This window comes from Dryobates pubescens, chromosome 8 (assembly GCF_014839835.1).
Source record: "Dryobates pubescens isolate bDryPub1 chromosome 8, bDryPub1.pri, whole genome shotgun sequence".
Classification (NCBI taxonomy): domain Eukaryota; kingdom Metazoa; phylum Chordata; class Aves; order Piciformes; family Picidae; genus Dryobates; species Dryobates pubescens.
Window position 1 is genome coordinate 5978706 of NC_071619.1, and position 25096 is coordinate 6003801.

Sequence of the window (25096 nt, forward strand, 5' to 3'; positions counted from 1 at the left end):
CGGGTGAGGGGCCGCGCCGGAGGGCGGGTGGGTGCTCAGGCGCTCGTTGCCGGCGCCCCTCAGCGCCACGTAGCTCCGCAGGCGCTGCTGGGCTCACGGAGGGGGCGGTGCGACGGCAACCCGCGGCCAAGGGTGCCGGGGTGAGGAGGGACGTGACGGCTTGGCGCCCTCCGGAGGGCTTGGGGAGGGCGGCGGTGCCGGTGAGCCGCTTCGGCTGCCTGCCACGGCGTGCCGGAGTCAGCTGGCGATAATCCCCGGGGGGATGTGGTCGCGCCGGGCTCGCAGGGGCCGCGGGGGCGGACGGAGTCATCTGCCGGGTGCCCCGACGCCATGGTGGCTGCTGCGAAGGGATCTGTGTGTGCAGGTGCGGGCACTTGGCTGGCAGCGGTCGCGCCGGGTCCGTGGGTGAGGCTCGAGATCTGCTGGGAGGAGAGGTGATGCGAGGTCCCGGGGGGTGAAGTCCTGCCTTAGCAGCGCCTTCCGAGTCAGGACCTCCCGAGCCGGTAGCTTTCGCTCCTGTGCCGGCCCATGATCTCTTTGTTTCTTGACAGCTTTCTTCCCCACGTAATTAACTAGGTTGCCCTGGTTGGCTGGTTGCGTGTTGATTTCACTGTATGGCTAAATAATTAGATAACAAACCCCAGACACTGTTACAACAGTATGAAGGTTATTTATTGGGATTTTTTTCAGAGCCAGCTGCAGTGTTGCAGTAAGAGTACGTGCCCTTGCTTTTGCGGACGGTATTTACAAAAGCTGCGTGCCCTTCTAGGCTGGAAAGCAAAAAGCTTTACTGCAACTTCTGCGAGATGATTATGATGTAGGCTTGCGGATTTGGGATCTTGTCCCGGAAAATAGTCTGCACAGGTGAGTCTGGTACGTGTATACTTCCAGCGAGACTGTGCAGACCAGGAGAGGATCTCTTGCAGAACTGAAATCTGCATGTAAGATTAGAAAAACAGTAGTTTGGCTTTATTAATGTTTTCCTACGTCTTGTAAAACTGTTACATAGAAGTTAAAATCTTTTGAGCAGAGCACACAAAAAAGCTACTTGTGATCCCTGCCCTTCGTATGCTCTGTCGTATAAGGAAATTGTTGAAACAGCGTGAGCCACAGCTTCATTATAAAACCGACAAGGAAATGTAATCACCAATTCACTGGCTGCAGTGAATGCTTGTGTTGCTATTGACTTTAGGAGGAGATGGTTAAGCTTTAGAAGGAGGCGAAACTGAAAGTCTGAAGATGTTTTCATGAGACTGTCAGTTTGAAATATCACCCATTTCATGGAAGGGAAAAAACAACCCACAAACTAAACTTGTTCTATATTGCCTTTGAGTCCTTTTCCATTTCTGAAATTCTTTAGTTATCCTTTCATGCCTTGGCTTTCAAATAGTGTTTTCTGTTGTTTTGCAAGATTTAATCTGGGGTTATTGACAGGTGTTTGCTAGTATTGTGAGGGTCACTATTTCAACATGTTGAGAAAAGGAATCAAGTGCAGAGAATGGTTTCTTTGGCCCTAATGATCAGGGATGTTACCTTTCACTACCCAAAACTAATTCTGAATTTGCTGAAGCTGGCTTTTTGAAGAGCTATGGGAAAAAGCAAGCACTTTCCTGGATGCAGTGGTGTTTCTAGGCAGGGCAAATAAGTTAAATCAATATTCTGTAATTTTGGTTAACCTTACTAGTAGTTGGCAATATCCTGTACTTAATTCTGGATAGGTTTGTTCTGGACTTACTCTCCTGTTGCCAAACACAATATTGGGAAGCTTTAACAGGTAATTCTTCGAGTCACAGATTCAAGACCCTGCTACCTCAAAATGAGTGGAAGTGGGGGAAAAAAAACCTCTTCAGAAACAAATTGGTACTAGAAGAGTGGAGAAAAACAGAGATGAAGGTGTGTTGCTGAAGCCCTGAGAGTTTGGAGTAGTGCTGTTGCTGGTATTGTATTGGTTGCCGAGTGGTGTAGGCGAGACTGATTTTCTTTACTTAGAACAGTAAGAGTTCTGTGTGTTTTGTGTGTTAAACCTTAAGCTCCAAGTCTCATTTGAAGTTCACAGACTAAGGACACTGTTGCTAGTATATTGTTTTCCCCTGAGACATAAGCTTTCAAACTTGGAACTAATATGACAAGAAATAGCATTCAAGGTGTGCCCCATGACTTTCAATGGGAACAAATCCAGTCCTACTTGTTAAACCTTAACTGATGAACTCTATTTTAGAGTTTGGCTCTGTATGTAGAGTTAATATTACCACAGTATTAACCACTTGCATGAAAACCTGGTGTTGCCTTTGAAAGAATTCACACAGTATCACTCAACTACCTCACTTGTGATGTAAGCAAAGATAAAGTTTGAATAAACCTTGTTTTCTGAAGCACTTGACTCACCTTAAAAGAATTGATATAATGCTGAGCTTTGCACCTTGGCACTGTATGCAATCTGTGTTTATAGAAAAGATTAAAAAAAAGAGAAAAATAATTGAGATAATTATTAAGCTGCTAAAAGTAGGGAAATCCTGAGAGTACCTACTGTGTATACACACTATTCTAGTCTCCTCCCTTTAAGCATGGGCATCAAAGCAAGTCTTTGTGTGAGCTGAATCAGAGAGCTGTGTCAAGTTAGGTCTGGGCTAGAGGACTCAGTGTCCCGGTACACAGCTACTTTTACCACTTGTGCCAGTGAGCCATGCTTGTTCTGTTAGTATTCCAGTCCTGGAGCTTTTCTGTGTAGATGGAACTGTGTTGTGTTACGTTTTCCTTCTTGCCAGTACTAGGTGATATCCTGAGAATCTTCTGTCTGAATCAGAGCAGTATCTTGTGTTCAGTCTCTGGCAAAAGTGTAATTAATAATTGGAGAGCTAATGTAGGTGAGACTCAGAGGTGTGTGTGTGTGTGTCTTGTTTCCTGTATCTGCAATCTGTAAATACCAGGAGGCCATCATCATCACCCTCTTTCTCGTTTGTATGGAATACAGGCAGTGGTGATCAACTTAATCTCTTGGAATGGAATGCTGGAGGTGGGGAGATTCAGGCTGGTTGTGAGGAAGAGGTTCTTAACCATGAGAGTGGTGAAACCCTGGAATGGGTTGTCCAGGGAGGTGGTTGAGGTCCCATCCCTGGAGGTGTTTAAGACCAGGCTGGATTAGGCTCTGGCCAGCCTGATCTAGTGTGGGGTGTCCCTACCCATGGCAGTGGGGTTGGAACTAGATGATTCTTGTGGTCCTTTCCAACCCTGACTGATTCTATGATTCAATAATTCTTAAGATTTTATGGACTTTTTCAGTGTTGTTGTGATGCTTTGTAGTACACTTCATCTCCTTTTATAGTGTTTCATCGCTTATAAAATCAGGTGGCTTGCTGCTCTCATTACCTTTAGGTGTGGACACGTAACCAAATACATGTCAAACAGTCCTTCTGGCTTCGTGCCTGCACATCTCATGCTGCATTATGTAAAAAATCTGTTTCTGTGGACATTTCTATCCCAGTCCCTTTTGATTATGTTGTCCCTCTACACAGCTGATACACGTTAGAGCTACTTTTCATCATTTGTTGGCTGCTGTATCTTGTCATCTAGAACAGAGCTCCTTTAGCTGAATCCTCATTTCTTTATAAACCTCAGTTGAAAAAAGAATTCTCTCTAGGATTTGAGTTTCCCTCCTTTGCAGTCTTATCTAGTGATGTAATGCTTAGTCTGGGAAAGCCATTTGTGATGGAATCCCTATGAAAGATGTAACATACAGATAAGTTTGGTGTTAACTGGAAATGAAAGTTTGTTTTGCCAGTCAAGTGTGATGAGCAATAGACAGTACTTGAGGATGTTTTGGTTTAGATTAAAAAGAAACAAACCCCTCACCCAAACAAATGAACTAGAAAGGTCTGTTCAGATTAGTTTAGGTGAAAGCAGTATTAGGATTACACTCACTGCTAATACAAACTGTAGAATTGGTCTTTCATTTTGTTCCTAAGTCTTATTGTCATGAATCTTTTTTTTTAGGGAAGAGTTCTGGTGCAGTGGCAGATTGACACTGACTTGGAGAAGTGTTTTAATTTGCTCAAAGAGTCATTCTTGTGTAGTAAAGATGTGAAAAAGTCCTGCAAGAGATGCACCTTGGATTTTGCAATTAACAATGCTGTAACACTAAAGAAAAAATAGGAGAAGGAAAAAAGCACTGTGATACTCCCCCAAACTGTTTCTTTAGCAGTCTTGTTGGAGTGTTAATTGCATATACAATAGCACATAAGCTGTCCTACAGCTTCATCTCTCACCTGAGTGTCATAGGTTGGAAATGAAAGCTTAATTGAAATAAAGTGGTAGTTCTGTGATTTTTTTTTTCTTTTTTACAGTTGTGTGGTTGTTAATGGTTACTTTAATGTCTTTGTCTTGGGATAATGCCTTTGAAGATAGTAGAAAGTACTTATTAGTCTGTTAGAATTCATGTAAGGTTAGGTTTCCAAGAGACTTTTTTGTGGGATGTTATTTAAGGAGAGCATTAGTCAGGCCCTTTTTGGAACAAACTGTTCAGACAAATGAGTTATGGCCTTTCTAATAAATGCTGTTGCATTTCTGAAGCTTTGTTGTATTGAACTTCCTTAAGCCTTGCTGTGGTTGCTGCTTGCTTTGCATGTGTGGAGCTTGTCAAGAAAACTCTTGACAATCATTAGAATTCTCTTCAGTATTCCTCAGCCAATAAATTATAATTAACTCTTTGAAACAAAGTCCATCTCCAGTGTTGGAGTGGATTATATTGCATCTCAGTTTAACACCTGAGTTTCCAATTGCAAGAGGGAGGTGGGTCTGTAACTGAAGTGTTCAGATGGTGCTGGTGTGCAGTTTTTGCTTTTGTTGAGGTCTTCAGATGAACATCAGAGCTGCATCAAGAAAAACCTTTGACTGTTGAAACTTCAGTTATGTGTCACTTCATTTCATAGATGCATGAGTTGAAATGCAAAGCAGTATTAAAAATGTCTTTACCATTACCTGTACTGCAGTGGCTGAGGAAGGAGCCAATGCATTGAAGTGGTACAAGTGGTTTTGTTGAAGTTACCTGAGCAACCTGATCTAGTTAAAGACATAGCTGCTCTCTGCAGGGGGTGGGGTCTGAACTAGACCTTTAAAGGTCCCTTCCAACCCAAAGCATTCTGTGATTTTGTGTATTTATATTTTCTTCATGAGCTTTAGTAGCTGTCTACATGAAGAGAAGGCCTTCTGAGTTTGGGTTCTGCTTGAGTGCTATGAAGCACTTGTAAACATGAATCAATTTAATATTGTCTGTGCTTAGCATGAGTGACTAAGAGGCAGAGCTGTATTAAGGGTCGAATCCATACTGATTATGCACTTCCACATATTACTTGTTTTTAAAAGTGACAATTACTGCTGAATCATAGTTGCCAAGGAATGAGTATGAGCCTGCTATCTCAGGATAGATTTAGGTCGTTGCTGATCTGCCTTTATATGAATTTTTGACAATCATGTCAGAAAAAATGGCATGTTTTGGAACATATTGCTTAATATTACTGACTTAAGATTCAGTCCTTAGTTACAGAGTAAATGTTAGATTCCACCCTGGCAAAAAAAAAGCTGAAGTTTAAGCTCTGGAGTTTGCTGAAGATGGGGAGCTTCTAGTGTTCAGTGCTTTTCAGGTCAAGGCATGGAAGAGTATAAAGACATGTATTGGAAGTTTCATTAGTAGTTGAGTCAAGGAGAGCAGTATGTGTTGGTAGGTGTGTCTGGATGTGTTGCTGAGAGCTTTTATTTGTAGTTGGAAGGCTGGGGTAATAGAAAGTGTATTACAATGTGACTTGCAGTGTGTTAATCTTCAGAATGGCTGTAAAATGCATATGATTTCCTACTGGAAATTCACATGACTGCATTTGAGTATTTTTTTTCTGACTCATTGGTAAATTAAATGTCTTCTTCAGCAGCTATAATTCCATGAGGATAATGCCTTTTACATTTAAAAAAGCAACCCTTCTATCTTCCAGACCTCACAATTCTAGCTGTAGATGTCTGTTGTTTTGTTGGTCTGCTTGTTGTGTGTCTTGGTTTTCTTCAATTATGACTTTTATTACTAGATCAGCTTTGAAAGGTCATGCAGCTAAGCTGATCACATTTCAGTCTCCAGATATAATGCATATAAATGAACAGACCTCTTAGAAAGCTGGAGCACTGAAAACAGAAGAAATGCTTTCTGACATCTGTTTAGACCATCTACAGTTTCAGGTGCTCGCTTTGCTGTCCAGAGAATTGCAGGCGGGCAGTTATGAGAGCTTTATGTTTCAGACTGCTTTAACTAGGTTACATTTTCTGTTCATACAGCACTTGTTACACAGAGATAAAACCCACAACTTTCTAAATATGTAGGTAAGCTGTATGTCTGCTTTCCTAAATTCAGCTTTGCTAAAATTGAACTGTATCATAAGTGTCTGCATCTGGTACCTCCAGTATCTACATGAAGCTATTTCTCCCTTTCTCACTGCCACAACATTGTGATCTGCTAGCAAAAAAGTAATAGATCTGTGTAAACCCATAGATCAAATGTGCAGTTCAAGTTAAATTGAGAGGAGGACACAGAGGAGCAGAGATGTTTGTAAAGTAAGTTGAAATCTGGTACAGAGAACAGTAGAATAGAATAGAATTAACTAGGTTGGAAAAGATCTTTGAGATCATCAAGTCTAACCTATCATCCAGTACTGTCTAATCAACTAAACCGTGGCACCCAGCACCCCATCCAGTCTCTTTTTAAACACCTCCAGTGATGGTGACTCCCATCACCTTCCTGGGCAGCACATTCCAATGGGCAATCTCTCTCTCTATGAAGAACATCTTCCTCACCTCCAGCCTAAACTTCCCCTGGTGCAGCTTGAGACTGTGTCCTCTTGTTCTGGTGCTGGTTGCCTGGCAGAAGAGATCAACCCCTACCTGGCTACAGCCTCCCTTCAGGTAGTTCTAGAGAGCAATAAGGTCTCCCCTGAGCCTCCTCTTCTCCAGGCTAAGCAACCCCAGCTCCCTCAGCCTCTCCTCATAGGGCTTGTGCTCCAAACCCCTCCCCAGCTTTGTTGCCCTTCTCTGGACACCTTCTACCAAGTCAACATCTTTCCTAGACTGAGGGGCCCAGAACTGGACACAGGACTCAAGGTGTGGCCTAACCAGTGCTGAGTCCAGGGTCAGAATGACCTCCCTGCTCCTGCTGGCCACATGTTTCCTGATCCAGGCCAGGATGTCATTGGCCTTCTTGGCCACCTGGACAACACAGCACTTGGGGCAGATAGCTGGCTATTTGAGTTATGTAGTTCTGCCCAGATCTTCTAGCCCAGTACTAGGGAGAAGCAGTGATTTTCTTTAACTTGGCAGGCTGAGGATGTTAAGATTAAATCCCTCTTCTAGCTATCTTCACAGGAAGGTGGCCAAAGGACAAGCCTTACCCCTTCTCCCAGGAACTGACAAGGCAAGCTGTGCACCAAACTGGAATTGCATAGCAAGGGTGATAATTTGTTTCATTTACTTTAGTTTGCCAAGAGTTCAAAACCCAGAACCAATGTGGAAGGTTAGTGACTATTACAGGCCATCTGAGGAGATTATTGCTTAAGAGTGTTTACTTAGATTTTTATGATGAATTTCCAGTGGAGCTTATCTTGAAAAGCAAAATAAAGAATAACAGCAGCAATTTGGTGAATTATCGATCCAGGGCAGTTTGAGAAAGGACCAGGAAATAAGCATCTCAAATTAGAATGTAGAGAGAATTGCTCTGAAGCAATTCAAGGGGCTTATTTTCCAGGTAGGTGTTTTCCTGTAAAGATGTGGACTTTGTTTAGAGATCCACAGTGTTTCCTTGGCAAATTTATAGCATGGACTGCAGTGGCAGTGCAACTGTATGAGTGCTGAGGTGACGTCCACCTAAGAGTGCTAATGACTTTTGGGAGCTTGGGCTGCTTTTGTTGGTGTCATCAGCTTTTTCTGTCATTTAGCTTCTTGCCTGGCCTGGTCATGGTACTTAGGGCACTGCTGACTGTTGGGGTCATCTGCCCATAAGCCATGGAGCATGTCATCACTCCATTCCCTGTCTCCAACCTACTCTCTTCCATTGCATCATATCTGTATTGCAGCTTTGGGTCATTTTGAGACTTTATTAAAGGAAACTTGAGTGCTCTGCTGTGATGGATATGATATGGAAAAGGGAGAGGGTAGCTTTGTATGTTTACCTGTTCTTCTATTTAAAAATGAGTTTGCTTTGTATTCTGTAAAATCTGACTGGATGCTTTTTACATATCCACAGGTTAAAAGCACATGTGGTTTTAGCTGATGGCAGAACTGTGTGTTCACTATTTTGTGGATTGCCCACTAACTTGTTTGGAGAGTAGATAATTCCCCCTACATCAGTGGCTCTGCTACAGGGTTTCTCTTAGGAGCAGAGCTTTGAGTGAAAATTCCCTACCTAAAGGTGACGCAAAATCCTTCTTTGTTGAAGGGAACTGCCATAATCAAAAGCTGCTGACCACTATATGATGTAATGCATGATTGAATGTGTCTGATGTACCATAAACTGCATTTACTGTATTAACTAATTGTTACTACTTCCCTTCCATAATGCTTTGTGCTTCAGAGTCACTTACCTCAGTGCTCTTTGCAAAAATCTGCCCTGGTTTGAACAAGTTTTTGTGTACACATGCACCCGTGAATCATTGGTCCCTCTTTCTCTACAGTAAGCTTTGCAGCTTAAATGTATTTATTTTTTCTCTTCCAAGGGTGACTTTGCTTTCTTGGGACCTTGACTGTCAGTCTGTTTGCTTAACAGAACCATCCTGGGCACACACTTCTGTCATTCTTTAATCTGTTTATTGTACGAGAGCTCCATTGTGATAGTTACTAGGTGACAAGGCACACACTTTCTTCTTTTTTTTAACCCATGTTGTTAATGAATTGTTCTAGAAAGCCACACCTCAGGAAAAAATCTTCCTATAGTTGTCACTTAATATGCTTCTTTAGATGCCACCTTGCATCTTGTTGGTTGAAACAAAGCCGCTTGCTCCTTCTTGACTGTTTACAGTGTAAGTGTGGAATGGATCAGGCACTGTATTTTATGTAATTAAATGCTAGCATTAATAGTACATCTGCTTAGGGAAGTTCTTTGTAGTCAGGGATTTAAAAGAATCATGTTTGTGCTCCATAAGAAGATTGAAAAGACAGGCGGTTTGGAATGGCATAATATTGAATTAAAATGTACCATATTCTCAGTGCATGCCTGTAAAAACAGACCAGCAGACTAGAGCTGAGCGAGGCTGTGTTCTTAATTAGATCTGTGCAGATAGCAGGAAGCGCACAGGGAGTTGCTTTCATCATGAATTACCTTCTAGTGGCTGGGAATTAGCAGTACTGGAATGGAGGGGGAAGATTTTCAAGTGGCTTGAGTGCATAACCTGACGGACAAGGGATGAGTGTGTCAAAAGCACCCTTACGAAGTCGGTGTGTAGGGTCATTGTCACTAGAGGGAGAGGACTGACTGGTAGAGAAACTGCTTTTCTCCACGTTCTGTGAATGGGTGCTGAAGTCAGAATTTACTGTTAAGGCATATGTGGAAAGGAACAAGTGAACAACTTTGATATTCTTTATTTTTTCCTTTTTTATCCTTTTCGCTCCTTTCACTTAGTTGGTAATAGGCAGATAGAGGAGGGAAAAAAGTAAGAGTTGGAGAGAGAAAGGGCTTGAATTTTGAGGCTGAAATGTTAGGTCTTAACTGTCTGCTAATACAGTTTTGGAATGGTACAGCCTGTCTGTATCTGAGGTATGTGTGCAGAGAAATGTTTTTGTTTGCTTGTGTGGATGGGGCCTGTGGGCCATTATTGCTGTTAAGGAAGCTCAGTTGAGCTGTGTTTGTTTCCTCATTCTCTGCTACCGCATCACCAGGTTTTCCATTGATGTATTTCCACTTGCTTTGCTTTGTGTTCCTGCATTGTGGAGAGACACAGATGGCTGTCCTCTTAACTTCAGAATAGGGGCAGGAGGTGTGTTAGAGTGTCAGATTAATTGTGAGGAGGCGGAGAGCTGGTCAAACCAGTTGTGTGAGTGCAGAGTCCTGTCACAGCAGTGGAAAGAATTACAAGCCAGGGACAGAAAGCTTTCCACATGCCACCCTCGATGTGTGGCTGTCTCACAGATGGCTGGTTATTCTAGGTATGCAGACAGGCGAGCTTGGGCTGGGCTAATCTCAGAATGCTAATTTGAGAAGTTCCTAGCCTGGGTGTTTTAAGTTGATTTTGTAGTGATTGAATTCTCCAGTGGCATAAGCAGGAGGAGGCATATATGCTGTGAAAGCAAGACAAAAACCACTTGGGGGGCACTGAGGGGCAGGACACTTGCCATACTGTTCAGAGAATCAGCCTTGAGGAGTAGCAGAGCAAGTGCTTGTGCTAAGGCAGAACAGTGCAAGGAGGTCGCCGGGGCTCACCTGGCACTTTTGCTATTCATTCCATGTGCTGTATGCCAACCTTCCACAATTTGCTTGTCCAATGCATAAACAAGATGTAAAACAGTTGCAGGCTTGCCTTTTTTTGATTGCTTTTGATGCCTCTGGAAGACATCATGAAAGACACTAACCTATTTTGTTTTCTGAAGTATTCTGTGAGAGTGATACTGTAGTCTTAATAATTCCCTGATTTTTGGAAGATCATTTTTAAGGATCAGTAGGATAATAAAAGATGGATATGGAACCTGGAAAGACGTGGAGCTGCTATCAAATATGTATTTCATGTCCAGTTATCTGGGACTTGCTGTAATTGCATGTTTGATGTGAAACAGTTAAATATTAGCATGTTTCATTTCAGCTAGCTATTGCCAGGGTGACTGTGTTGATCATTTTAAGTGACTTTCACACAATCCCTTTTGCTTACTGCACAAAAGGCTCCTGCTTTGTATCGTTACTGCAGTTTTCTGTCTCTGGCCTTGTATCTGCTATATTCATTTGCCTGAGGATGGCATAACACACTTAGGGTATTCAAGAGGGATTTGAAATATTCAGGTTGGAAAAGACCCTCAGGATCACCAAGTCCAACCGAGAACCCCACTCTACAAGGTTCGTCCCTAAACCATATCCCCAAGCACCACATCCAGATGACCTTTAAACACATCCAGGGTTGGTGACTCAACCACCTCCCTGGGCAGCTCATTCCAATGCCTGTCTGCTTTTTCTGTGAATTTTTTTCCCCCTACTGTCCAGTCTAAACCTACCCAGTCATAGCTTGAGGCCACTAATTACCTGTGAGAAGAGGCCAGCACCAGCCTCTCCACAACGTCCTTTCAGGTAGTTAGAGAGAGCAATGAGGTCTCCCCTCGACCTCCTCTCTTTTCAGACTAAGAGGGCACAGTCTCAAGCTGCACCAGGGGAAGTTTAGGCTCGAGGTGAGGAGAAAGTTCTTCTGAGAGTTGTTAGCCATTGGAATGTGCTGCCTAGGGAGGTGGTGGAGTCACCATCCCTGGAGGAGTTCAAGAGGGGATTGGATGTGGCACTTGATGCCATGGTTGAGTAGTCATGAGGTCTTGGGTGACAGGTTGGACTTGATGATGTTTGAGGTGTCTTCCAGCCTTATTGATTCTATGATAAGCAGTCTCAGCTCCTTCAGTTGCTCTTCGTAAGATTTATTCTCCAGGCCCTTCAGCTATATCAAGATGAACTTGAATTGATGATTGCTCCAAATGATTTCTTTGCCTGGATATTTCTGATAGGAAGATAAATGATATCCTATGACAAATCAAGCATTATTTCTGTTTGAAAGTTAGTCATTATAATACAAAAGATAGTTCTACACAGGGGCAGTAGGCAAAATAACCCCAGCACCTCACTTGCTTGTGTTGTGAACAGATTTAGGTAGCTTTGAGCAGCACATTGGAATTGGAGAGGCTGGCAACATTCTTCATGTGGTAAGTTCTATTCTTGGTACCACTGAAAATTGGAGCAAGTCTACAGGGAACACTAAATCATGATAATTTATTTTTCCTGCTTTAACTGAATTTTATAGTCAGTATTCAAATTGCCTGTGTGTTTGTTACAAACCCTGTGCTTTATTTATGATTAAGTTTAAGATAGGGACATGGAGTTGGTGGCCTTTTATTGCTCTGCAGCTAATTGAGGTATGCAAACAATTGTATTTTTACTTCCACCTAAATGAATCTTTCTTCTACCAATTCACAGTATCATTTGCAGACAGAAGTAACACAGGTGAGATGAAAATTTAGCATCCTTCCCAATATGAGGGTGGTGAGACGCTGGAACAGGTTGCCCAGGGAGGTGGCAGAAGCCTCATCCCTGGAGGTTTTTAAGGCCAGGATGGATGTGGCTCTGAGCAGCCTGGTCTAGTGTGAGGTGTCCCTGTCCATGGCAAGGGGGTTGGAGCTAGATGATCCTTGAGGTCCCTTCCAACCCTCACAATTCTATGATTCTATGTACTGTCTTAACAGGGCTGTATTTTTCACCTATTGCTTTCATATAAAGAGAAATACCATCCAGTCTGGTGACTGAAATAGAGATTTTTAGGTGTGGTAACCAGCATTAAAGTTCACATATCTAATTTTGCCACTTCTTTTCTTGTTGGAGTGGTGAACTGCAACAGCTGGGCAGTGATGAGCTGCTTTGAGATGTTAATACATCAGACAGCCGCAAGTTTTGGTCGGGGGTGGTGGTGGTGATGCTGGCTTATAACATTTGAGAAAGTACTTTTTAAATGAGCAAAACCCCCTCTGATAATTCCAGAGAAATTGTCAGGAAGAGCTTAGAGTAACTGCTGTAGAACTGTCTCAGCTTTGTACTAGTACAGCCTCTTACTACAGTTGAGTGGATTTTAAGATACCTGTGACAAGAAGGAACAGATGAAAAAAAGGTGAATTTTTCTTCCCTCTTAACAGCATCATTTGCAAATTGTCTTCTGGTTATTGACTACTAAGTGCCCCAGTCTCAAAACATTTGGCTTGTAAACCAGCTTTTTAATTAAGAAGAAGCTAGTATGTTCTGCTACTGTCAAATAATGCTTTCCCTTGCAGTGAGGTTTATTCTTTTCCCTTGCAAATTAAGATCAGTGGGGGTATTTTCTTTTGTTTGCTTTATTTTAGAGTAACAGTAGGTAGATTGTGAATTTTTCATTGCTAGCAGAAGTTACCTAAAAGTAGGTTGGTACCCAAAGGGCAGTTGTTTTGGCTGCACAGACCAAGTGGATGGGCTGGTTGGCTCCATTGTTGACTTAAGCATAAATCTTTCGAAGCAAAGGGAAAGCAGAGATCTTATTTGAATCACAGAATGGTTTTGGTTGGAGAAGACCTCTAGGATCATCAAGTCCAGTCATCCACCTAGCACCACCATGGCCAGTAAACCAGGTCTTAAAGCTCCATGTTCACACACTTCTTGAACCCTTCCAAGGACAGTGACTCTACCACCTCCTTGGGTAACCTCTTCTTATTAATATCAGAAGAATCTGTTTGTAAAATGGGGAGCCCTTGTAAAAGTTTCACATGTATAAACTCTCACATTCACAATCTCTATTCTCATTTGCAGCTTTCCTTACCAGATGCTTTCTGGTTCCTGTTGATTTGTGCTGGTTTAGGGGCTGTAGCAATCAAATTAATGTAGTTATCATTTGCTTGGTGAATGTTACCCACTTGCAGCACATTCTCTTTTATCCTTTCAACCCTGTGCTCACTTTTCCCTGTTCTTTCCTCATTGATTACCTGGCAGTTGTAGCCCAGCTGTTGGTTTTAGATACTAGTGGTAGGTTTTTCATTTGATGGAATTTCCTGATAGAGTCAACTGGGCTGAGGCTGCTGCATTTTATGTTCTATTCTGATGTTTATACCAAACAGTAAAAGGTGATAGTGGTAGCTATTAGTCATAGACCTAATGAGATTCATCTATCCCTCCTTTTTAACTGTGCCTCAGTGCTAAGTGTTGGTTAATAAGGCAGGATTCAGGAGGAGTGGAGCCAGGCAGCACAGGGAGGTTGTTTTCATTCAGATGGAGTCAAAAGGACAGCCTGAAGCTGAATGACTAGGGCTGTGTGACTGTAAGAAAGAGAAAGCTAAACAAATGAGAAAGCAAGTATGAAAACAAGCCTGATGTTGCAAGGTTCTTGCTTCCTTTGAGATAATTGTTGGAGTAACAAAGTTGAACTTACAAACAACAGAAAAAAAATTCCATTGTTTTAAAATAGTCTTAATTTATCCAGTATTGGGCAGGAGGATTGCACCCAGGAAGTTAGGACTAGATGGTCTTCAGAGGTTCCTTCCAACCCAGCCCATTCTATGATTCTAATGAATTTGATCAAATGGAAGTTATATAAGGGCAACTTGTGCTTGCTAAAAATGCCAGCAGTCTTTCCAGACACCTGACCATCTGGGATTCCTGAAAAAGAAGATGGAGCATTATACCCAGACTCTTCCCAAAGTGTTCTGGCTATTTGGAGCTCAATATGGTGCCCTTCTAGCAGAACCCTTTCTACATAGCTTTCAGTTCCTCAGATGTTTGCTCTGAAAGCTACTCTTTGAGACTGCAGATCTGCTGCAGACCATCTGTGCTCTTCCAGCAAGGGATTTTGACTTCAAAGCAGATGGAAATAGAGAATCTCACCCCTATCCTCACCCAGCCCCTTCCTTTAGGGTGGTGTGCACAGAGACACCTCGCTGTATGGGTATAGAGTAAGGACATGACAGTAAGGAAGCTGAATATCCTGACTGGATAAGAAGGGCATCAACCTATGTTGTAAGAATGAGTAAGTCAAGACATACTCCTGTTTTGGGAGTCATGTATAGGAAAATAAAACCAGCTGTAGATTATTTTTATTGTTATTTTATGCCTGAAGGGTTTTTTTCAGAGGTGATTGCTTAGAATTTTTATGGATGTAATTGATAGAATTATTCCTTCTAAAAAGCTTTACTTCTCTTTATTGTCTTGGCACTTTCTGGCTCCCTACTTCTTGTTTGCTGTCCTTGATTTCTCACCTTCCTTTAGAAAAATGTGTATGGGAGCTTTTATGTAAAAGCCTGGAAGATCATCAAACTCTGCATGACATCTGTGTATCTAAATATTTTTGCCTTTTAAATTTTCCTTTCCAGTAGCCATTATTTCTCCTCTCTCAATCCCTCTTCATTTTGATTTTGAATATAATGTGTTGTGTAATGTGAATTCTGCTTTCAGGTTTTCAGAAGCAAATGATGGAGGGACATTTACCAGACATGCAGAGCACACTGGAGCCAGTCAGTCTGTCAGATGATGCCTCTTCCAAGTGTCTAGATAATGAGAAGTCTGATAAAACATCTGCAATGAAGGACTGCTCAAACATCAGTTACAGTGGAGATGATGCTGGTGTGCTGGAAAGGGAATCAAGGTTGCTGCCCTCTAACCAGGATTCAACAGCCGTTGACGTAAGCAGCAATGGGGCTCTGGCAGGAAGAGAAGACCAGCAGTGCAGAGAGGATGGTTGCTGTTCCAATAGCTGCTCAGAAAGAAAGGTAGAAAGCTCCACAAAACCAGAACATTTATCTAGTGAAGAACTTCAAAGACAAGATCCAAACCCCAGTCAGACAGAGCAGTCATTAATGGAAATATTAGAGGAGCTAAGCGAGGAGTCCGAGCTGGTGAAAAAAAACAGCAACAAAATCTATTCAGAGAGCCCTTACGACACAGACTGCACAAAGAAGCTCATTTCCACAATCCATCAGACTTCCTCACAGGAGGATTTGCTAAAGGAAATAGAGTCTGAACTCCTCTCTCCAGATTTTTCAAAGGAAGGAAAGTTCCCCAATGGCGTGCGGAAGGGCGAGCATGCCTTGGCCGTGTTCGAAAAGTGCGTGCAGGAGAAGTATCTGGAGCAGGAGCAAACCATCAAAAAGTGAGTATTTGAGTCTGCTCATCACAGCTGGAGGTGTGTGCAACGATTTGGAATGTGAAAAATAGTCTCTCATGAGTTGTCTCGAGGACAGTTAATGAGCTTTTTAAATGATGCTCTTGCAATGAGGAATTGTTTTTTGCTTGTGGTATGTACTTGTAAATGAAAATGCGTGCTTAGATCTCTGGATCCTTGTGGAATTTGGCAGGAGCTGAATAGCCAACTGTTCAGTTGAATTTGAATAGCCTGCTACTCTTTAGAATGACTTCCATACTGTGAAAGTGATGGTGATATAAAAATAGCACAGGATTCATTCAGTTGATAGATATCTTTGGCTAAATGACTCTTTGTAATCACTAATTCCTGCAGCGTGTTTATGAGTTGGAAATGGCTTGTTTCTTTTTCAAGTAGTGTTCAATCTCCTGTCATAGTCCAGTGAAGCTGATAATCAGCTGAGAGCTATTCTTTGGCTGGGAAATGTCATCGCAGATAAACTGCAGTCTTAATGCATTTTGTAGGAAGACTTTTGAATTGCATGGCTTATCAACTTTATAAACATGAATGAGGTCACCCTTTAGTCTCCTCTTCTCCAAGCTAAAGAGCACCAGATCCCTCAGCCTTTCCTCTTTAAGAGAGCTGTTCCACTGCCTTCAGCGTCTTTGTGGCTCTGCACTGGACTCTTTCAAGCAATTCCCTGAGGTCCTTCTTGAACTGATGGGCCCAGTCCCCTCCGTTTAGGAAGGATGTTGACTTGCTGGAACGAGTCCAGAGAAGGGCAACAAAGTTGGTGAGGGGTTTGGAACACAAGCCCTATGAGGGGAGGCTGAGGGAGCTGGGGTTGCTTAGCCTGGAGAAGAGGAGGCTCAGGGGTGACCTTATTACTCTCTACAACTACCTGAAGGGAGGTTGTAGACAGACGGATGTTGGTCTCTTCTCCCAGGCAGCCAGTACCAGAACAAGAGGACACAGTCTTAGGCTGCGCCAGGGAGGTTTAGGTTGGATGTCAGGAAGAAGTTCTATACAGAGAGAGTGATTGCCCATTGGAATGGGCTGCCTGGGGAGGTGGTGGAGTCGCCATCATTGGAGGTGTTCAGGAGGAGACTTGATGGGGTGCTTGGTGCCATGGGTTAGTTGTTTAGGTGGTGTTGGATTGGTTGATGGGTTGGACGCGATGATCTTGAAGGTCTCTTCCAACCTGGTTTATTCTGTGTAAACTATTCCAGATGTGGCCTCACCAGGGCAGGGTAGAGGAGGAGGAGAACCTCTCTCAACCTACTAACCACTCCCCTTCTAATACACCCCAGAATGGCATTGGCCTTCTTGGTCACAAGAGCGCATTGCTGGCTCATGGTCAACCTTCCATCCACCAGGACCCCCAGGTCCTTTACCCCATCATCCCCAGTACTGTGGGAGGGGAGGACATCAAAGGGAGGGATACCAGACAAAAGGAGAAATGCCCAGTAGGGAAGATAGTGTCTTGCACCTCACTAGCTGACCTCTAACAGAACAGTTGGTGACAGGAATGCTTGGGAATGCAGTTAGGTATTCAGTACTTATGGAGGAGGAGTGGGAATTTGAAGTGGTGGGTGTGTAAATGGTTGTAATTCCAGGAGGTCAGAAGTTAACAAGTTGTGTGGGTCTTACTTATTATTTATGGTAAACTCCAAGGCAGGTCTCTGTTTTCAGCCATGGGCTACTTTCCTAGAGATGACTATTTGTATAAATACATGCTATATTATGTACACACAGAAAGGTTTCCATATAAACATCTTTGGTCTCCTATTTTTCCTTTTTTTCCCCTGCCAGCTGCCCTCCCAGCTGCACCCCTTTGACTCTTGGGGCCTCACCTCAAGAGTGTAAAACTGCTGAGGAACAGTTTGTTTGGTCCAAAGGGCATTCTGGATTGGGTTGATTTTTTTTGTCTCTTAGTTTATGATCAGCAGGATCTCTTGTAACATTGCTCTGGAAATAGCCCAGTTGTCTCCTGTGATCAGATCTAAGAGATAAAGGTGAGCAGTAATTGTGTAGATTAATTTATAATCCTGGAATGTTCATTAATAGATTAGAAAACAGATCAGAAGTGCTGAGCTTTCTTTCACTGGTGGTTTTGAATTCTTTGTAGTTTAGAGATTTCTAACTGAAAAAAAAAAAAGGGGGGGAACCAAGATGAAAATATCAGTAATGGAATACTTAAATGTCTTGTTCAGGTAAATACATGTCTCAGAATACAGAATTAACCAGGTTGGAAAAGACCTTCAAGATCATGGAGTCCAACCTATCACCCAAGATCATCTCATCAACTAAACCATGGCACCAAGTGCCTCATCCAGTCTCTTCTTAAATACTTCCAGTGATGGTGACTCCACCACCTCCCTGGGCAGCACATTCCAATGGCCAATCACTCTTCCTGTGAAGAATTTCTTCCTAACATCCAGCCTAAACCTCCCCTGGCACAGCTTGAGACTGTGTCCTCTTGTTTTGGTGCTGGTTGCCTGGGAGAAGAGACCAACCCCCACCTGGCTACAACCTCCCTTCAGGTAGTTGTAGAGAGCAAGAAGGTCTCCCCTGAGCCTCCTCTTCTCCAGGCTAAGCAACCCCAGCTCCCTCAGCCTCTCCTCATAGGGCTGTGCTCCAAACCCCTCCCCAGCTTTGTTGCCTTTCTCTGGACACGTTTGAGCATCTCAACATGTTTCTTAAACTGAGGGGCCCAGAGCTGGACACAGTGCTCCCACAAATTAGTGCAATTAGTGGTCTAAAATGTCCACCATCTAACTCTGTCTTCAAACATTTAAATATCACACATTTAAGGATGTTTGTGACTTTATTCAACAATTCTGTCATTGTAACTTCTGCATTTCATGTGTAAATATCTTCTGTTGCAATGCAGAAAAAGATCAAGCACAGGGCAGCTTCAACACAAGCTCCAAACAGCTGAGCTGCAAAGAAACAACCTATTGCTATAAAATTGAACTTTGTAAAGAGTATTATGGTGGACATTGTTGTAGTTACCTATTTAGGACTTAAAAAATCAGGGTTCTGTTTCTTAGCAAGCAATCCATATCATAGTATCAGTCAGGGTTGAAAGGGACCACAAGGATCATCTAGTTCCAAGCCCCCTGCCATGGGCAGGGACACCCCACACTAGATCAGGCTGGCCAGAGCCTCATCCAGCCTGGTTTTAAACACCTCCAGGGACAGGGCCTCAGCTACCTCCCTGGACAACCCATTCCAGGGCTTCACCACTCTCATGGTGAAGAGCTTCCTCCTCACATCCAGCCTGAATCTCCCCACCTCCAGCTTCATTCCATTCCTCCTAGTCCCATCGGTACCTGATATCCTGAGAAGTCCCTCCCCAGCCTTCTTGTAGGCCTTCTTGTATCTGAAAACACAGATACTGTATTTGTATCATTTGACTGGTGGAGCTCTCTGTCTGGAAGTGATTGTCTTACAAGTACCTTTAAAACTATTAACATTTATAGTTCTGTATTTTGTTCTGTATTCTATAGTGCTGTAGTTGCATAGAGGTACCAAATGTCTCGTGTTGCCATGGACCATAACAGCCCCAAAGTGCTGCAATCAATCAGCTTCCTCCCATGGAAGATGGCTGCTTGCTGGTTTGGAGTTAGGTTTCACATGCACAGCATAATTCTGCTTTGATTTTGCATGGCTTTGGTGAGTTTCATTAGTGTTTCTGTCAGGAAGTCCCAAGAAAATTTGCAAATCAAAGAGCAAAGCCAATGCATTTCAAACTCAAACAAACAAAGAAATCTCCCCGCTACTGATGTACCTTGCTTTATATGTCATTGTGTTTGGGATTTTTGTTTTGTTTTTGTTTTTGACAGATTGATTAAAGAAAATAAAAAACATCAGGAACTGATCCTGGATATTTGCTCAGAGAAGGATAACTTAAAAGATGAGTTGAAAAAACGAACAGAAACAGAAAAGCAGCATCTCAACATCATTAAACAGGTACAGATAACACATGTGCTGGTTAGTACCTCGTAGCCTGTACATGATGCCACTATTGCCACTGTTCAACAAGACACCCTTAGTAGCGTAGAGAAAAAGGGGAAGGAATGCCTGTGCCTATTACCCTCAGCTTTTTAAGAGGATACATCTGCTCTTCCATGCCAGTCAATACTCAGTGGCTGAAAGTGTTCAGTGTCTTTGGATAAACTGAAGTTCAGGATTCACATCCCTTCAGTGTTCTGTATCTGGAAGTCTCTGTTCAAGTCAAGAGAGTTCCATTTTCATGTCACCTACCCTGGTAGGTGGGTTTTGTGTGTTCTGTCTTACTGCTGGAGGCTGTGTGTGTTGAGGGCCTGTTAGACCTTCTTAGGGAAAAAACACTTTCAATCTTTCATCCTCACAGGATGTGCTGTTTCCTGTACATAAAGGAGAACTGAAGTTGTGATTATCAGTTAACTGCTGCATCTGCTAACAGAAATGATTGGGAGGTGTAGTTACAGTTACCACCATGTGGAACATATATGAAAAACAGAGCATATTAACTAGGATCTTGCACATTATTTTGCTATGAGTGGTTACTGTGATACTGTGATACTGTTCCCATGTAAAAGCATTTCCCCACTCAGCTGTTAGAACCATGACAGGCCGAAGAGGACCACAGAGTGTGCATTGGTGTCATCTGGTTTTAGTGTGGGGAGAAATGGTGTCACATCGGATGTCATTGCTCATCTGTTACAGAATTAATGCTCATACTGTTGGCTGCCCAGCTTTATAAACTGATTGCAGATTACATTTTAGAAATCTGGCATGAGATTGGCACTTAAAATACTGATTTCTGTTTGGCAGAGTACTGGTGATGCTACCTTACAGGTTTCTCTGGCAATTTCTGCTTTGCACCCCAGTAGCTTCTCAAATTGGCGTGCTGGGCCACAGGGATGTATTCACCTATGTAGAAGCTTAGTCTGTCTTTGGTTAATTTGATAGTCTTTGAAAATCTATGATGTGATTGAAAATGGAATTGAAAAGTCTTCTTTTTAAGCTACAAACTGACATTGCATATGCCTGAATAAATCAGTATGAGCAGCATTACTCCTTCTGTCTTGTCTGTACTTCCATGGTAGCACTGCATGATTCCATGAAGCTATATCATGCAGCAATTGCTTTACACCATTCTGACAAAAAAAAACCCCATATTTGGGAGGGAGTTTGTTTTGTTTTCTGGTCAGATAAGTAGGATCTGTGATACTACATGCAAGTAATTTCAGAAAATGCTGGTGTCACAGAATCTGATTTTGGTTAGGAGCGACCTCTAAAGATCAAGTCCGACTCCTCTGCCGTTGGCAGGGACACCTTACACTAGGTCAGGTTGTTCAGTGTCTAAGACAAACTGAACTTGAAAATGTCCAGTGATGGGGTATCCACAGCTTCTCAGGGCAGTTTCCTCTTTCTTCCCACCCTTATCATAATTTCCTCTACATATCTAATATAAATCTACCCTCTTGGAGTGGAAGCCTTTTAGAGGACACAGTCTCAAGCTGTGACAGGGGAGGTTTAGGCTGGATGTTAGGAAGAAATTCCTCATAGAAAGAGTGATTGGCCATTGGAATGTGCTGCCCAGGGAGGTGGTGGAGTCACCATCACTGGAGGTGTTTAGGAAGAGACTGCATGGGGTGCTTGGTGCCACGGTTTAGTGGATTAGATGGTGTTGGATGATGGGTTGGACCTGATGATCTCGAAGGTCTCTTCCAACCTGGTTTGTGCTGTGCTGTTCTGTTCCATTCTGTTCCATGGTTGGATAACACCTGGAGTTAAGATCCATTACAGTGAAACACTTTGGAGTTTTTTTCATTTCTGGAGTGTTTTAGTGTTGCAGTTCATCAATTAGAATTTTCTGATTGCTTTCAAGCAAATGAATGTTTAGCTGGTGCACTCACAGCTGTAAGCAAACTCTGCCTGCATGCTTGCATATGTGAAACGTTTTTGGATGGGCAGTGATTCATATGGAAAGATGAACAGGGCATGGTCAACTCATTGTGTACTACCAGAAGCATTTTAGGTGGTTCTTCTGTCTTACATAGCAGTTTGGAATTGTATAAAAATGTAAGGTACTCACCATGAGACCTAGTACTTATTTATATCACACACACTGCCAACCAAACCAAACTAAAGTAGCCCTGGTGAGTTGGCTTTCCCCTGGAACCAAGAGGACAGTCTCCAAGGCACAATTGGGACAACCTGTGGGCAGCATTACAACCTATGGATGATAGGTTGGACATGGTGATCTTGAAGGTCTCTTCCAACCTGCTTTATTCTATTCTGCTTTATTCTGCTCTATTCTATATACTGCTTGCTCTTGCAGCAGTGCTGCTGTTGCTTGTACTGGACTTGCATGGCTGTGCAGTCAATATGCTCTGGGAAGCGTTCCAGTTTGAACATGGGTAAATTAATCTTCAGCTGAATCAGGTCTCTGACTTAGTTCACTAGGCTGCTAAAAAAATAAGATAAAATACCAGCACAATGATTAAGTGCCTCTTTATTTGCTGAGTTATCTCTCAGTGAATGGATTCCCAGTCCAGTTCACTATGAATGCAGGACTGCTTTGCTGGCACGGTACAGGGTATGGCACAGGGATAGTAACAAAAAGGTGGAAGGTGAAGTGACTTCAGTGACCTTAGCTCTGGCATCTTGGCATTTCCTGTCAATCTAATTCTTGTGAAGTAAAATACCATGCCTTGTGTAGAGGACACAGTCTCAAACTGTGCCAGGGAAAGTTTAGGTTCAAGATGAGGAGGAAGTTCTTCACAGAAAGAATAATTGGGCACTGGAATGTGCTGCCCAGGGAGGTGGTGGAGTCACCATCCCTGGAGGTGTTTAAAAAGGGATTGGACGTGGCACTTGGTGCCATGGTTTAGTAGTCATGAGGTGTTGGGTGACAGGTTGGACTTGATGATCTCTGAGGTCTTTTCCAACCTTACTGATTCTGTGATTTTACTTGATTTGGTTCATTCTGAGCCTGAGTGAAGATGAGAATTGTCACCTTTCATGCTGGAACTGTAATGCACAGCCTAGATGTTGATACAAATAGTTGCAGCTTGACAAGTGTAAAATAGAAGGAAGTATCTGTTAAAGCTTCTGATTGTGTGTGAAATCTTCCTGCCTGTACAGTACATGATCCAAGTCTTGCTTTTCCCGTAATGATATCACGATGTTGTCTTTTAGCTGGAAGCAAGAATAGAAGAGCTGAATAAAGAAGTGAAAGCTAGTAAAGACAAACTTTCAACTCAAGATGCAGCAGCCAAAAATGCTATTCAGCAGTTGCACAAAGAGATGGCCTTCCGGATGGAACAGGTAACACGGAAAACCTTTCAGCGCTGAGCAGCTCCGGAACAAACTTTGTTCTCGTAGGCCACTTGTAGCCTGGGCTGTTGGATCACTGTGTAAGCCAGAAGTTTCCAAAAGTGGAACTACCAGTGTGCAGTTATGTGCATTATTTGTGTCTTTATTTTTTTATTAACTGGCATCAGTGGATTTCTAACCAGCTGTGAACACCATAGTGTGCCTGGTGCACATTCAGAAGAGTTATGTTTATATGTATGAAACCCAGCCCACAAGGAAACTCCCGCTGCTTGCATGTAAGCTGGTCTTGGTTCCAAAGGAGCTAAAAGCTAGCAGTGGCTGTCACAAAATTAATATCTTTCTCAACTCCAGCACAAAGGTTTTATTTTTGTCTTGTGTGTTACTGAGAAGATTGATTTTTTTTTTTCTCTTTTCCTTCTTGATATCATATTATGCCAAGAATTTTCTGTTGTATGAATTCTCGTGCTCAGTGTCTGGTTTTTGGTGTTGGTTGGTTGTGTTTTGTTTGGGTTTGTTTGTTTGCTTTTAATTATTATTTAATTTGCAAAAGCATTTGTTGATGCTGGGATGGAAAGCTTGTCAAAAATAAGGCATCTGAATAATGAGTGCACAGTTGGCATGTGGATGAGGGAAGACAGAGGACTTATTTTGTTACTGAAACTTACCAAATGCACTTCTTTCCTTCTGAAACAAGCATTTTATATTGAAAATGATTAATCTGTTGGTAATTCATTTGAGAGGTTTAGCTGAGCAGCCACTCTGATACGTCTTTGCTGCTAGAAGTTTGAGCAATTCCAGTTGTAGGGGGTTGGAATCCCCACCCCCACCCCCAAAACCAGAATTTGCCAGACCAGCTCAGTTAAAAGCAAATGAAGCTATATTTACAAGCACAACTACTACCTAGAAATATGGAATGCAATGAATATGTACAAAACACACAATATTTACAATTTATGAATAGCACAAGAACCCCCCCCTGGACGAAACCAGGGGGTTACCAACAGCTTCCTGCTCTTCCCCTCCCTTCCCCCTGTACATGGGAAAAGAGAAAGCAGAAAAGCAGAGAGTAGCTTATTAGCACTTAGCCACAGCAAAGAAACACAACCAAGGTCAGCAAGCAACCAGCTAGAGCGAGGAAACCCAAAAGAGAAAGAGTTAGTTTATACAACTAACTTTGTTAGTAGTAAGACCAATGTGATTACTTAAACCATATCATTGTTTTCCCTTTTACATCCAAGGGTAATTTATTTGCACTCTACTACTTTTCTACTCAATCTGTGGAAAATTTCCGAGGCAGAGCTTTAAACTACCCCACTGGTACTTAAGTGGGATCCTGCATCAGCAATAGTGTGGCCAGCAGGAGCAGGGAGGTCATTCTGCCCCTGTACTCAGCACTGGTTAGACCACATCTTGAATACTGAGTCCAGTTCTGGGGTCCTCAATTTAAGAAGGATGCTGAGATACTTGAGCATGTCCAGAGAAGGGCAATGAAGCTGGGGAGAGGTCTCGAGCACAAGCCCTGTGAGGAGAGGATGAGGGAGCTGGGGTTGTTTAGCCTGGAGAAGAGGAGGCTCAGGGGAGGCCTTATTGCTCTCTACAACTACCTGAAAGGAGGTTGTAGCCAGGTGGGGGTTGGTCTCTTCTCCCAGGCAATATGTGACAGAACAAGAGGACATAGTCTCAAGCTGTGCCACAGGAAGTTTAGGTTCAAGGTGAGGAGAAAGTTCCTCACAGAGTAATTGGCCATTGGGATGTGCTGCCCAGGGAGGTGGTGGAGTCCCTGTCCCTGGAGGTGTTCAAAAAGGATTGGATGAGGAGCTTGGTGCCATGGTTTAGTTGTCAGGAGGTGTTAGGTAACAGGTTGGACTCAATGATCTCTGAGGTCTTTTCCAACCTGGTTGATTCTATGGTTC

General features: G+C 42.8%; 1 protein-coding gene across 1 annotated transcript in view; it reads left to right on the forward strand.

Annotated features, from left to right (window-relative positions):
• The first annotated feature begins 246 nt into the window (after positions 1–246).
• The window catches only part of CCDC186 (coiled-coil domain containing 186), a 40810-nt gene continuing 15960 nt past the window's right edge, over positions 247–25096 (forward strand). The window contains exons 1-4 of the mRNA XM_054163444.1: positions 247–364; positions 15167–15860; positions 19700–19826; positions 23046–23174. Of these exons, the coding sequence (XP_054019419.1) occupies positions 331–364; positions 15167–15860; positions 19700–19826; positions 23046–23174 (984 nt within the window). The 5' untranslated portion in view covers positions 247–330. The remainder of the gene's footprint in view (positions 365–15166; positions 15861–19699; positions 19827–23045; positions 23175–25096) is intronic.